Genomic DNA, 11941 nt, shown 5'->3' with positions numbered 1-11941 from the left:
CCATAACTATTGCAGTTTTGCGAACGTTAGTTGATATTACTCATTATTTAAACAACCAATCGAAAAATTGATTATATTGCAGTACTACATATTCTCTCTGGAAACTCTGGAATTGCAAATTGTGTCCAGAATTATTGTTAATAAAATAAATACAGCATTTCGCCGTTCCTTCAATTTTACAAACAATTTAATAGTGTTATATCCTGTAGAAGAACAGTGAAGTTCATACATTAATCTTTCTAATTATAATGTAACGCTGTTATTTTTTCATCATTTTAATGCAATACTTTATATAATTGTTAGTTATATATTAACAGGAAGTAAACTGTTTTACTTCAAAAAGAAATTTTCTGTTCTAGTGTCAATGTAACTGAAAGATAAATTATTCATGACTTCAGCAGAACATTTTATTAGTTTAATTACTGTGGCAAGTGCAAAAAAACTAGCTACTGCACTTGTCCTTTGTTTTATTGTATATCATGGATTAATGCATCTTGTCTATGGTAAAAATGTTTATATTATTTAATCCCCTTTATCTGATTAAAATCATAAAACCATGTGATTTATTATTCATAATTTATACCTAATTATAATTAATTTATCTAGGTAGTGATTCTTGTAAGTGGTTATTAACAGAAGGAAGATACAAAGGAGATAAAGAATGGCAACCTTATGGTTGTATGATGCACTATTACACACAAACGTAAAAATTTAATGTTCATAATCTCAATGTTTATATGTGTAAACGATATTTTTTAAAAACATTATTTTGTACAGAGACAGTCGCAGATGTTTGAGATATCTAGCTTTCATGGGCCACCATAATCATTTTGTATTTATTGGAGATTCTAGAATTAGGCAATTGTATAAGTCTTTTATATCACAATTTATAGTTGATGGAAAAGCATCTGATCTAACAGAATTGCCAGCAAATTCTGATTTAAATTTTAATGATGCACAACTTAGACTCAATGTACAATTTTTATGGAGGCCTCAGTTGGATAATTTTATGATAGAAGACCTTAGAGGCTGGATGGTAATTTACTACTTTTAATATAAATACTTCTAAGAATTTTTAATAAGAATTAAATGTAGACATTAATGACCTTGTTACTTTTCAGAAAACTGATGCACCTAGCTTAATTGTTTCAGGCTGTGGAGTAATGACAATTCTTGCTAATAACAACAGTGATACTCAGTTGTATTCTGAGTATAGTATGGGATTAGTGAGACTTGTGCAACCAGTAGACTTTTTAGCTAAAAAAAATACAAAGTATTTATGGATGCTGCAGGATCCTGTATTGAAAGAAAGGCTACCAGCTCAATTATCAGGCATAGATAATAGACAAATTAATTTGTGTAATAAAGCAGCAATAAAGGTAGGTTTTGTTTTGTAAATTATTGAATAATTATTCTTTTAAAATACTAAATTATTTATATATTGGTCACACACAGATACTATCTCATAGTGAAGTTCATATATGGGAAAGCAGTAAACTTGTTGGTGCAGGTGTCTTAGAACAAAGTCCTGATGGATACTTAGCTAGTCCTCTATCTTTGCGGCACAAGGTTCAAATATTATTAAATACTTACTGCAATGATCATATGAATTTTGATGATGGTAGCTGTTGCAGTTATCCAGAACCAGCAACAACATTGCAACTATTAAGTTTGTCTGCACTTGCTCTGTGGTAATTGTTTACATATTGTTATATTATACTTCACGCAAATAGTAAGTAACAGTTCATTACAGTATAGTAATTGGTGGTGGAATGTGGTTATATAGAAAATTTTGTCATTATCGAACCGAAATTTCTTACTCACACGTTACCACTGTTGAAGTGGAAGATACAGAAGAAGCAAATACTTCTGAAGCTACACAGATTGAACAACCTGAAGTACAAGATTTTTATACTTTGATGACATCATTGGCTCTGTTGTCAATCATCTTAGCTTACTTTTATTTGTGTGATAGGTATATACAAGTTATTCTTTTTTATTTAAGACTATTGAAAATTGTTATTAATATATTTTTACTTATATTTAGAACAAATTTTTTTATGAAGGAGAATAAGTACTACAGTGAATTTAGTTTCTGGTTACCACTTGGATATATATTGGCTCTTGGATTATTTTTTACTGAAGATAGAGAAAGGGGACCAAGAACTTTAAACCGAGAACAAACAGATGAATGGAGAGGCTTAATGCAGGCTGTTGTGTTAATCTATCATGTTACTGGGGCTAAAAATGTTTTGCCTATTTATATGTATTTAAGATTAATTAACTCTGCTTATTTATTTATTTCTGGATATGGACATTTTTGTTACTTTTGGCAAACAGGTGATGTTTCCTTGGTGAGGTTTGCTAGAGTATGTATTACAAAACGTTGAAATATTAAATACTTATATACATAAGTTGCATGGTATATCTATGTGTTTCTTTACAGGTAATGTTTAGATTAAATTGCTTAACAGTGTCTCTCTGCCTTTGTATGAACAGACCATATCAATTTTATCATTTTGTACCATTGGTCTCATTCTGGTTTTTAGTCATTTATTTCCTAGCATGGCTACCACCAAGAATATATTCTGGTAGTCTGAATGAATATGGACCAAGAGCTCTATTGTACCTTGCTTTAAAACTTTTAGGTCTTGCATCAATGATCACAATATTATACATGTCAGAGGTATTCATTTATAAATTACCTTACATACAAAAATACATATTACAAAAATACATAATGTATGATCATGTAATAGGTTTTTTTTGAAAAAGTGTTTCTAACAAGACCTTGGAAAGCATTATTTGTTACAACCGATGATGATATACGTGAATGGTGGTCACGTTGGAGAGTGGACAGATACAGTGTGGCTTGGGGAGTTACTTTTGGGGCAGGTCTTGTAGCTTTACAAAGGATAGATCACATTCCAGGAACTGCATTATCCTCTTTACTGGCATTAATTTCTTTAACTGCTTACACTACTTTTACTATATTATGTCACTCCGTGTCGGAATGTGAAGAAATTCACTCCTATGTTGCTTTTATACCGGTAATGATCTATAAATTATAATTCACTTACGATAAACCGTAAAATTTAAGTAATATTTCAATTACAGATTATAGGGTATATAGCACTGAGAAATGCATCATTAACATTACGCGGAAAACATTCAGCTCTTTTGGCTGGTTTAGGTCGAATCAGTTTAGAAACTCTAGTCGCACAAGGTCACATTTGGTTGGCAGCAGATTCACATGGTGTATTAGTATTAATGCCCAGGTTTCCAGTATTAAATCTTTTAGTCACATCGTTCATTTTTATATGCGCAAGTCACGAAGTAAGTATTTAGATGTTCTTAATTTAAAAAATAACACGTTTATCTATAACAAACATATAACAATATTTCATTTACTTCAATAGATACATAGATTAACACAGGTGTTAGCACCATATGCAGTACCAAATGACTGGAGATTGGTAGCCCGTAATTTGTTATTATTTATTGCAGTTCTTGTACCAATAGGTATTCATGATGGAATGTTTTAAAAGAAATTTTATATTATTCATTGTAAGAAAGACATTTTTTGTACATGTAAATATCACGTGTAGTATATATATAAGTTTGTACCATTTTTTCATGCAAGCTACATGAAATAATAAAAAATCGTACGTACTTGGTTCTTTCTTACATTATTAATTTTTATAATATGGAAAATAAATAAGTAAAGAAAGAAGTTTTTTGCAACTAATTCTAATTATTCATATATTTACAAATTTTTTAAATTTACAAATAAGACCAGTACAATTTACAGTTGTTAAAGAAGTCAGTAATAAAAAATCAACAAGTACAGCAGAAATTACTGTTTTTAAAATAAAAATCTGTTATTTACATATTCAATTAGATAATTAGCCTATCTAGAAACAATTTGTTAATGTTTAGTATTTTTTGAATTGCATGTTCTGTTATCATGTTTCACATGACTAGTATAAACATCATAACCAAGAGATATAGTATTATCATAGAAAACCCTGTACTTATTTGGCAGGAAATAGAAATTGAAAACTTGTGCTGGTGGCCAAATAACCCATTCTGCTACATATAATCTATGTGCTTTTCTAAGAATTTCATCCTCTAATTTAGTCCAACTACTGTTTTCTAAAATGCCCAGTGTTAAAAAGAATATTGCTATGCAAAGTGGAGAACAGACTAATTGATCTATAGCAACCTTTCTTAGAACAATATTAAATGTACGACCTGGTAACCTAGCATCTAAATATTTATACCAATAGTGACAAACTATACCAATACACATGCCAGATATTGCCATATTCCTTGTTCTATTTAAGCTCCACTTATCCCATTTACCCTACAAAACAATTATAATAGAAATTTTTATCTGAAATTAAAATAAAAAGCATTAAACAAAATTGTTCTAATCAAGTACCTTTAATATTTCATATTGTTGTTCTAATACATCCCCCATAGCAGAAAGAGAAATGGATATAGTCACATTTGTATAAAGTAAATATTTAGGAGAAAATAAATGTAGGCTAATAGCAGGTAGTTTGTTAATAATTATACTTATATTTTTAGTAATATTCATTATCTAAAAGAAGCACAGTTTTAAGGTTATGTATTATTTAAAATAAACAGGTTGGTGTATAATTTTTGAAACATTTATGAATAAAAATTCAATCTATTAAAATAAATATTACAATTCTGAAACATGATAATGAATCAACTTACGATTAGTAGTGAGTATTTAATACAGTATAAAATACTGTTACAGATTTTTATCGATATTTATGATATTAACATTTTGTCACTAGCATAAAAGAACATTGTCATATACACATGTTTTACAAACTATTAAGCTTTTTGACATGATAACTTTATTAAATCAAATATCTGTTGTATTTAGTTTAAAGTTATTTTTAAAAACGAAATAAGTACACAGCTAATTTAGCAATTTGCCTACTATATAAAATATTCTGAAGTCCGAACGCTGCATTTATAATTATACTTTAGAAGACAATGTACATAAATAATGAGGACTATAAATTTTCATATATAAATATTAATATGGGTTATTATAATATGGGTTATAGATAAGCACATATTACATAAATGCCGAACAAGCAGTAAAAGAATGTAAAAGCGTAGATATGTTTATAGATGGTTATAGATATATTTCGTCTAGAAATAAAAAACAACCCCTAGATTTACTCACTGAATACTTTATATTTTTTTTAAATTATCCTACTTTCACCTTAAACTTCACACTGTATTATTATCTGGCATATTTTATATTCTTTCAATATAACGGAGCCATTGATATTATTTATCTTATTATATTTACAAGTGACGTAATTTACATAATTGTATTGAACTAAGAAGTTTATGTTTATAATTCGATGATTCAACGTAGTACATACTGATTGTCAACGATTATGAAGCCATATTTTAGGTATTCCCTTCAATGTATAAGCACAGATGAATCATTGTAAGAAGATATTATGATATTTAATAAATAAAATTCATTTTTTATTAAGATTATATATGTACAATTTGATAATACCAGTTATATTATTAACTTAAAGTAGCCAATTACATTTTTATTTCAGTACGTTTTAGGAAAGCTCATGATTGGTTATTGAATATCGTACTAGATGATTACTTCTGCTAAATATATTTTAAGTAACGTGTTGTTTTTTCATAAATAGTAAACTTTTCAATTACAGATCAGTTTTAGCGGCATTGTATATAAGTTGTAGCGAAAACACAATTATATATTTATATAAACTAGATGCAATATTTAAATTTCGCGCGTGAAGTATAGCGATAACATCTGTTCCTTCTATCTTGGCGCGTAAACTGATAAAAAAGGCGGGATCGTACGCGGCACTGTCATTAATGCTTACTGCCACAGTTAGGAGTCCGTAAGTAAGTGCAATAAGATTTTGAAAATTTTAACAGACTTTTGTAGGATATACACACTCACACGCACACATTATATATATTCGTATATAGAAAAATGTCCCAGCTGTCAGTAACGGCGTATTTTAATACGCGTAAACGACAAGCAACTGACGATATACGGAGCAAGGCAAAGGTTTTGCTTCTTGATCGAGATCAATCGACATCAGTGAGTAGTCAAAGTCGAACTCCAGTAAATAAGAATAATTCCGAATCATCCGGAGCACTAACTCCGGTTCAAGAAGAAAAAACAATGGGAACAAGTCCGAAAGTTGTTCTTATACCTGGTAAAGAGTTAGTAGGTAATCGTACTGCAAAGCCAAACTCAGCTGTTCGGAATATTCAATTTGATTCTCCTAAAGCAAATGCTCAAAAAACACCCAAACAGAATGTTCGAGCTCGAGTTACACGTTCACGGAAATTATCTGGACAAGAGGGGCAAACAGATATTAGGGAAAGTTTTCAAAAGATTGCAGAAGATGCAAAAAAAGTACTTTTTGAAAAGAAAGGAACATTGAGCCCAAAGAAGAAACATCCAGGAACACCTAAAAAAAATTATGCTTCTGCTGAAAACTCATCCACAAATGTTCAAAGTGAACAATTTTCAGTCAATTGCACTACACCTAAAAAAAGTTCAACCATGGATAGGTTGGTAAAAAAAGAGCTGTCATTCACTGAAATAAAAAGTAGAGTTAACAAGTCATCTAGACTTATGGAATTAAAAGCCTCTATTGCACGCTTCAAGAATTGCGAACAAAGATTGGAACAAGTGCAAAAACAGAATGACATTAAGAAACCTCAGATACAGAAGTTTGAAAAGATTCAACTTGAGATACCAGTTAGGTAAGATATTTATCAGAAGATAAGCTCTTATTTATCATATGTTTTAATTCAACTGTATTTATAATATTTGTGTTACCACTTTCAGCCCACCAAAAGCATATAAATCCCCCAGTAAAGCAATATTAAGCCCCTTGAAGAATAAACAATTATTAAATGCCAGTCCTCAAAAAAGAATTTTATTTGAACCTAAAGAATCAACTCCAAGCCCTGTGAAAAGTAGCCCAACTAAAACACCAGCTTATCAGCAATATTTATCTCTTGCTGAAAGTGGTGTTCCTACATTACCATTGCCGTATCATTATAGATTCTTGGCAGAAGGATTTAGATGTGTAGATACAGTATGTTGTTTATTATGTACAAAATTATTTCACTATTAATTTATTGTGTATTTGTAATTATATATTACCTAATCAATTTTGTAGGTTTCTGCAATGCTATTTAACCGTAAAGAAACAATAACATTCAAGAAATTAAAACCAGCAGTTCAAGAGTTATTACGCAAAAATTTCACATTGGAACATTTAGCACAAATTAAAACAATTTTTCCAACTGCATATATTTATAATCAGGAGAAACATCACACATTTGGTTCTATATCTAAACAAGATAAATATGAGATGATTCTCACACCTGCTGTTGAAGAAAAAAGTGGAAGAAATACACCAGATGCCGATGATGTTTTGAAAACAGCGGCTGAAGCTAGTATGGGACCACGAGTGTTATTAGATAGACGGAGGAGGTTTTACAACATCCTGCTCGGTATCGGCTTTTTTTTTAAATAAATATCGTCCACAGATTTTTTTCTTACATATTATAAATATCTTACTACATTTCACTTTTCAATTGCAGACAAAGTAAAGGACGAACATACAAAATTTTTACTCAGTTTAGAAACACCAATGCACGTACCAAAAGAAAAAATCATGCGCTGGCACCCTGAGTTTGATGTAGAAAGTTGTAAGCCAATTGAACAAGCTGATTTGCCACAACCACCTAATGTAGAAAAAGTGACAACTGCCAAAGATGTTCTTGGTATGAAATACGTCGTATACTTCTGATTTTAAATGTATTCTGGGTTTTAAATTAATATTAATTAACTTTCTTAGACAAGGCAAAATCACTGTTCAATTGTGGTACTCGTATGGAAAAAGCATTGCAGCGACTAGCCGAAGCAAAAATGACTTCGAAAACGCTTTCTCCACAAAAGAATGAAGTGGATAATTCAACACAAACTGAAGGCGGTATGCGGAAAGTTAATATTACTGTCGTGGATACTCCGCCTGCTACACCTACTATGCAAATTAATCATATTACTTCAACCCTTAAAGGCATACCAAAGGCCCTCCTTGAGAAGGTAAATATGTAGTTTTGTGTCAGAATTTCTCATAATATTTAATGTCTTTTTCGTTTATTTTTTAACATAATGTTTTTTATTATGTTAGGTTCGAGCTAGACAAGCTGCTAAAGCATTAGAAGCAATGACACGTACACCTAACGTCGAGAAAAAAGCTATAATGTATTCAAGACTACCGGAGTTAGTTAAAGTTTTGCGTAATATTTTTGTTGCTGAGAAGAAGGGAGTTTTACCAATGGAATTTGTTATTACAAAATTAGAGAATTCGTACAGAGCGAAATTAACTACGACTGAATTAGAGGAGCATATACGTTTGTTGTGTACACTAATACCCACATGGACTAGTATACATAATGTACGAAAAATAGATTACTTAAAGTTGCAAAAAGAAATTGATCTTGGGAAGGTGGTGAAAAGATTAGAAATTTTGGCTAATAACAAAATTACGGCGTCATGATGTTGAACTTACAGATTCTCTTTCTTTTGAAGATGATGATGTATACACAAGTTATCATCTACGCAATTTAATTATGAGGATAACATCATTTATATTTTACAATGTATATGCTACAAACTATGAGCGCACGATATATTCAGTGAATTTTTTTCTACGAAGTAGTTTAGTTTTTGTAAGGAATGTATGTCAATCTTTATTTTTTCTCGTTCTTGAGATAGTTCATTCTATATTACACATAAATTGACTACTTGTTACATTTTCCAAATAAATTTATAATGTCTTTATAAAATATTCGTATTATATTATGATAATACAATTTTCTAAATAATAAATGCATATACTTTATCTGTTTTTATTTTAGCATTACTTTAAATAGCACGTCATTTATTTGCTATGCACTGCCAAAACATGTAATAGAAATATATGTTGTAAAATGTCATAAATAATTATTTAGTTTTTTCTTTTCGTATTTTATTTATTAAGTAACAAATAAAAAATAATAATCAGTCATTTAATGTTGCGAAAAATTATAATGTTGATAAAAGTAATATCTTATTATTCTACAAATGGAAAGTCCAATGTATCTTTCATTTCCAACTGACGATAAAGTAGTCCGCCAAGATGATTTAAGTTCCAATACTTCGTAACCTTATTTCACAAAGTTATTAATATATATATTTACAAAAGTATAGTGGTATAAATCGAATTTTATACATAGTTATAATTAAGAATTATGTTTCTGACAAATGTGTTACTCAAAAAAGCGAAATCCAAGTGAGTATGTTTAAATTTGTATTTAATCTAGCATTAAATGTAAAAGTTAGGTTAGTTTGCACTGATGAAACATTTGTGCGTAATATATTATTTCTTTTCATTTAATATTAATGTTGTAACGTTTACTTAAAAGTAGTAATTCATCGATAAGAATATTTTTTTATGTGCACATATATATAAATTCTGTTATAAAATAATAAGTACAACTTAGCATTGTCTTTTGTTTATAGACTTGTTTTGGTATTACTAGAAAGTGTAGCAAGTGGTCATAAACGTGTACGTTTTCGGGAAAGATTAGCTGATAAGCAAGAAATAACATTGTTTGATCCTTATGGTAAGTTGATATTATAATTTTAAAAAGTTGCATAAATATTAGTTAACTATATATTAAACACAATTTCATCCCTTCTTCAAACTCATATTATTCAAATCGTGTAAATCTTAATAGTCACACGTCCACTTAAAACTGTACAATAAATAAAACATAAAAATTGAAGTAGTATATGCAAGTAATACAATTAAATCATTAAAGTTCTATATTTTCAGTTCAAGATGTTGTGCTCTACCGGGAAATAAAGAAAATTAAAGGTATAGGGCCCTAACAAGCAAAATGAAGCTGTAAAAATGTATCAAATAAAATACCAATTTTAGTTTAGAATTAATGACAGTACTTGGTGTATCATTTGATTCACTACTTTCAAAGAACTAGAATCATTTATGTATATACTCTGTACAAAGGAATCGATCCTTACGCGAAAAACAATGAGATGTCATCGTAAGTGGTTTTGAATAAAGCGTACGGACATTAGACGTTTTGCACGAGTTATGCGTCTATTTGTGTGTACATCGAAAGGAACAAATCAGAGCAACAGAGAAGAAAGGAGAAAGGGAAACGGAGGACCTCGAAATCGAGATTGGGGTAGGTTTCCTTTGATCCTTAACAAGGAACGCAAAGTTGTATTATTTCCACCTGGATTTCAAACGGTTTGAAATTCACGAGGCGTGAAACACGGTTCCATTCTCTCTCTCTCTTTCGCCTACCCCTTCCCTGAGTTGCGTTCTTTTACCCTGTTCCTTTTCGTTCTTCACTCCTTTTTGGCAGTGCGGGGGCAACTCGGCATCGTTTACTGATGTTGCCAATTCAATTTCTCCCGAGGAACCATTGTCGTGGGCAAAAGGAGGGTTGCAGTCGCGAAAAGGGCCCCGTTCTCGACCGAATCGTCTCTATCTTTCACGATTGTGCACGCGACAGCTCCTGACATCTACATCTTCCGCGTTTCTTCTTTTATCTCAAGCAAAACTTTTAAACGTACAGTGTTTTTCTTTGCTTCCTCGATAAGCATTGAAATGAAGAAATTTTTTTATTTTCTTAGATAATTTACAAATAACGATTGAATCGAATGTAATTTTAAATCGTCTCGAATTTTAAGACTGGTTTCGTGAAATTCTACGGACTCCATTTACGTTCCCGATAGTATTTTTAGTTCTTCGCAGCATGTAAACGGTCAACCGGCAATTAAAGTGCTCTACATCGGTTATCCCCATGAAAAAGGTTAGACCCTGAAGGGAGAAAATTAATTCTCAGAACGGAGAAACTAAGCATGGAAAAATCACGAAACAAATGAACCTTCGGTGCGGAGCGCGTTTTTTCTGGCACAATGAATTTCGAAGCAGTGCGCAACAGCGAAATTGTTAAAACGTCCGTTGTTTATGGTTGACTCGGCAGAGCAGCCGGTAAAGGAGGAAACAGTACGCAACGAAAAGCGCGCCGGAGAGTTGGGAGGAGTGCGAGCGGAAAGAAGAAAGGGCGAGAAAAGCAAAACAGAAACGAAAGGAAAGGAGAAAGCAAGAAAGAGAGGGGAAGAGAGAGAGAAAGAAAGAGAGAAAAAGAGACTCGTCTGGGCCTTGGCGCGTTTCAGTTGCCTCGCGTTCGAGGGCGTTTTTCGCCCGTGAGTTGTTCTTTGCTTATTACAGTGTGTGCACTGGGCTCGAGCTCGCTAAGTGGTTTGCTGCTAATTAACTGCGTTATTTTTACAACTCTCTTGCTCCCATCCACCTCCCACGTTTCCTTCCGCCCCCTTTCCCTCTTTCCTTCCCCCAACTGTTCTCTCACATTTGCAATGGGGTTCAATAATTCTGCGGTCGCAACGCCCTCTCTCTCTCTCTCGCTCTCTTTTCGCGTTTCTTATGTATGCATTTTTTACGCCTACGTCCTCGATACATCTATTTTTACTGTTTACATATAGAAGAAGAAATTTGATCATATTCGACATTTATCATTTTATTAGAATCATATCTTAATATTTTACATTTTATTATTTTATATTTGAAAAAATGTAAATCAACGTTTACAGTAGTGTTTAGAATAAAAAGTGTATTTATTTATTTGATGAATATTTCTTATCTTTACTAGATTATTTTTTGCGCTTGGCGGTTATACGAACGCGAATACAAAATAAAACGTGTACGAGGATATTCCTAAAAAATAGTTCTTTCCACGGGCTTTTTTTGCTCACACTTACTACTACCTTAGTACC

At 31.4% G+C, this 11941-nt stretch overlaps 4 protein-coding genes across 4 annotated transcripts; 3 read left to right on the top strand and 1 right to left on the bottom strand.

Moving 5' to 3' along the window:
* Window positions 1-388: 388 nt before the first annotated feature.
* On the top strand, window positions 389-3545 carry LOC108574232 (CAS1 domain-containing protein 1). The gene is made up of 11 exons (XM_017936773.1): window positions 389-503; window positions 607-703; window positions 778-1036; window positions 1122-1379; window positions 1456-1691; window positions 1754-1975; window positions 2048-2369; window positions 2447-2686; window positions 2760-3050; window positions 3118-3336; window positions 3420-3545. The coding sequence occupies exons 1-11, from the start codon at window positions 389-391 to the stop codon at window positions 3543-3545; spliced, it is 2385 nt and encodes a 794-aa protein (XP_017792262.1).
* Window positions 3546-3928: 383 nt separating this feature from the next.
* On the bottom strand, window positions 3929-4603 carry LOC108574234 (mpv17-like protein 2). Its single transcript, XM_017936775.1, has 2 exons — window positions 4445-4603; window positions 3929-4366 (listed from the first exon to the last, which is right to left on the bottom strand). Exons 1-2 carry the CDS (start codon window positions 4601-4603, stop codon window positions 3929-3931), a joined length of 597 nt encoding a protein of 198 aa, XP_017792264.1.
* Window positions 4604-6034: 1431 nt separating this feature from the next.
* LOC108574233 (DNA replication factor Cdt1) lies at window positions 6035-8668 on the top strand. Its single transcript, XM_017936774.1, has 6 exons — window positions 6035-6819; window positions 6905-7157; window positions 7242-7578; window positions 7669-7851; window positions 7926-8173; window positions 8262-8668. Exons 1-6 carry the CDS (start codon window positions 6035-6037, stop codon window positions 8628-8630), a joined length of 2175 nt encoding a protein of 724 aa, XP_017792263.1. The 3' UTR covers window positions 8631-8668.
* A 608-nt stretch (window positions 8669-9276) lies between these two features.
* On the top strand, window positions 9277-10288 carry LOC108574235 (39S ribosomal protein L33, mitochondrial). Its single transcript, XM_017936776.1, has 3 exons — window positions 9277-9404; window positions 9635-9738; window positions 9951-10288. The coding sequence occupies exons 1-3, from the start codon at window positions 9364-9366 to the stop codon at window positions 10004-10006; spliced, it is 201 nt and encodes a 66-aa protein (XP_017792265.1). The 5' UTR covers window positions 9277-9363; the 3' UTR covers window positions 10007-10288.
* Window positions 10289-11941: the final 1653 nt, after the last annotated feature.

The sequence above is a fragment of the Habropoda laboriosa genome, unplaced genomic scaffold, assembly GCF_001263275.1.
Source record: "Habropoda laboriosa isolate 0110345459 unplaced genomic scaffold, ASM126327v1 scaffold176, whole genome shotgun sequence".
NCBI lineage: Eukaryota > Metazoa > Arthropoda > Insecta > Hymenoptera > Apidae > Habropoda > Habropoda laboriosa.
Note: the sequence above shows the minus strand (reverse complement) of the source record. Positions and strands in the feature narration are given on the sequence as shown.

Coding starts and splice junctions, on each gene's coding strand:
- LOC108574232 (XM_017936773.1), top strand. CDS start 389: ATGACTTCAGCAGAACATTTTATTAGTTTAATTACTGTGGCAAGTGCA. Junction 704..777: donor ATGCACTATTACACACAAAC/GTAAAAATTTAA, acceptor TATTTTGTACAG/AGACAGTCGCAGATGTTTGA. Junction 3,051..3,117: donor CCTATGTTGCTTTTATACCG/GTAATGATCTAT, acceptor TTTCAATTACAG/ATTATAGGGTATATAGCACT.
- LOC108574234 (XM_017936775.1), bottom strand. CDS start 4,603: ATGAATATTACTAAAAATATAAGTATAATTATTAACAAACTACCTGCT. Junction 4,367..4,444: donor AACAATATGAAATATTAAAG/GTACTTGATTAG, acceptor ATTGTTTTGTAG/GGTAAATGGGATAAGTGGAG.
- LOC108574233 (XM_017936774.1), top strand. CDS start 6,035: ATGTCCCAGCTGTCAGTAACGGCGTATTTTAATACGCGTAAACGACAA. Junction 7,158..7,241: donor GATTTAGATGTGTAGATACA/GTATGTTGTTTA, acceptor TCAATTTTGTAG/GTTTCTGCAATGCTATTTAA. Junction 8,174..8,261: donor CAAAGGCCCTCCTTGAGAAG/GTAAATATGTAG, acceptor TTATTATGTTAG/GTTCGAGCTAGACAAGCTGC.
- LOC108574235 (XM_017936776.1), top strand. CDS start 9,364: ATGTTTCTGACAAATGTGTTACTCAAAAAAGCGAAATCCAA. Junction 9,405..9,634: donor CTCAAAAAAGCGAAATCCAA/GTGAGTATGTTT, acceptor TTTTGTTTATAG/ACTTGTTTTGGTATTACTAG. Junction 9,739..9,950: donor AACATTGTTTGATCCTTATG/GTAAGTTGATAT, acceptor CTATATTTTCAG/TTCAAGATGTTGTGCTCTAC.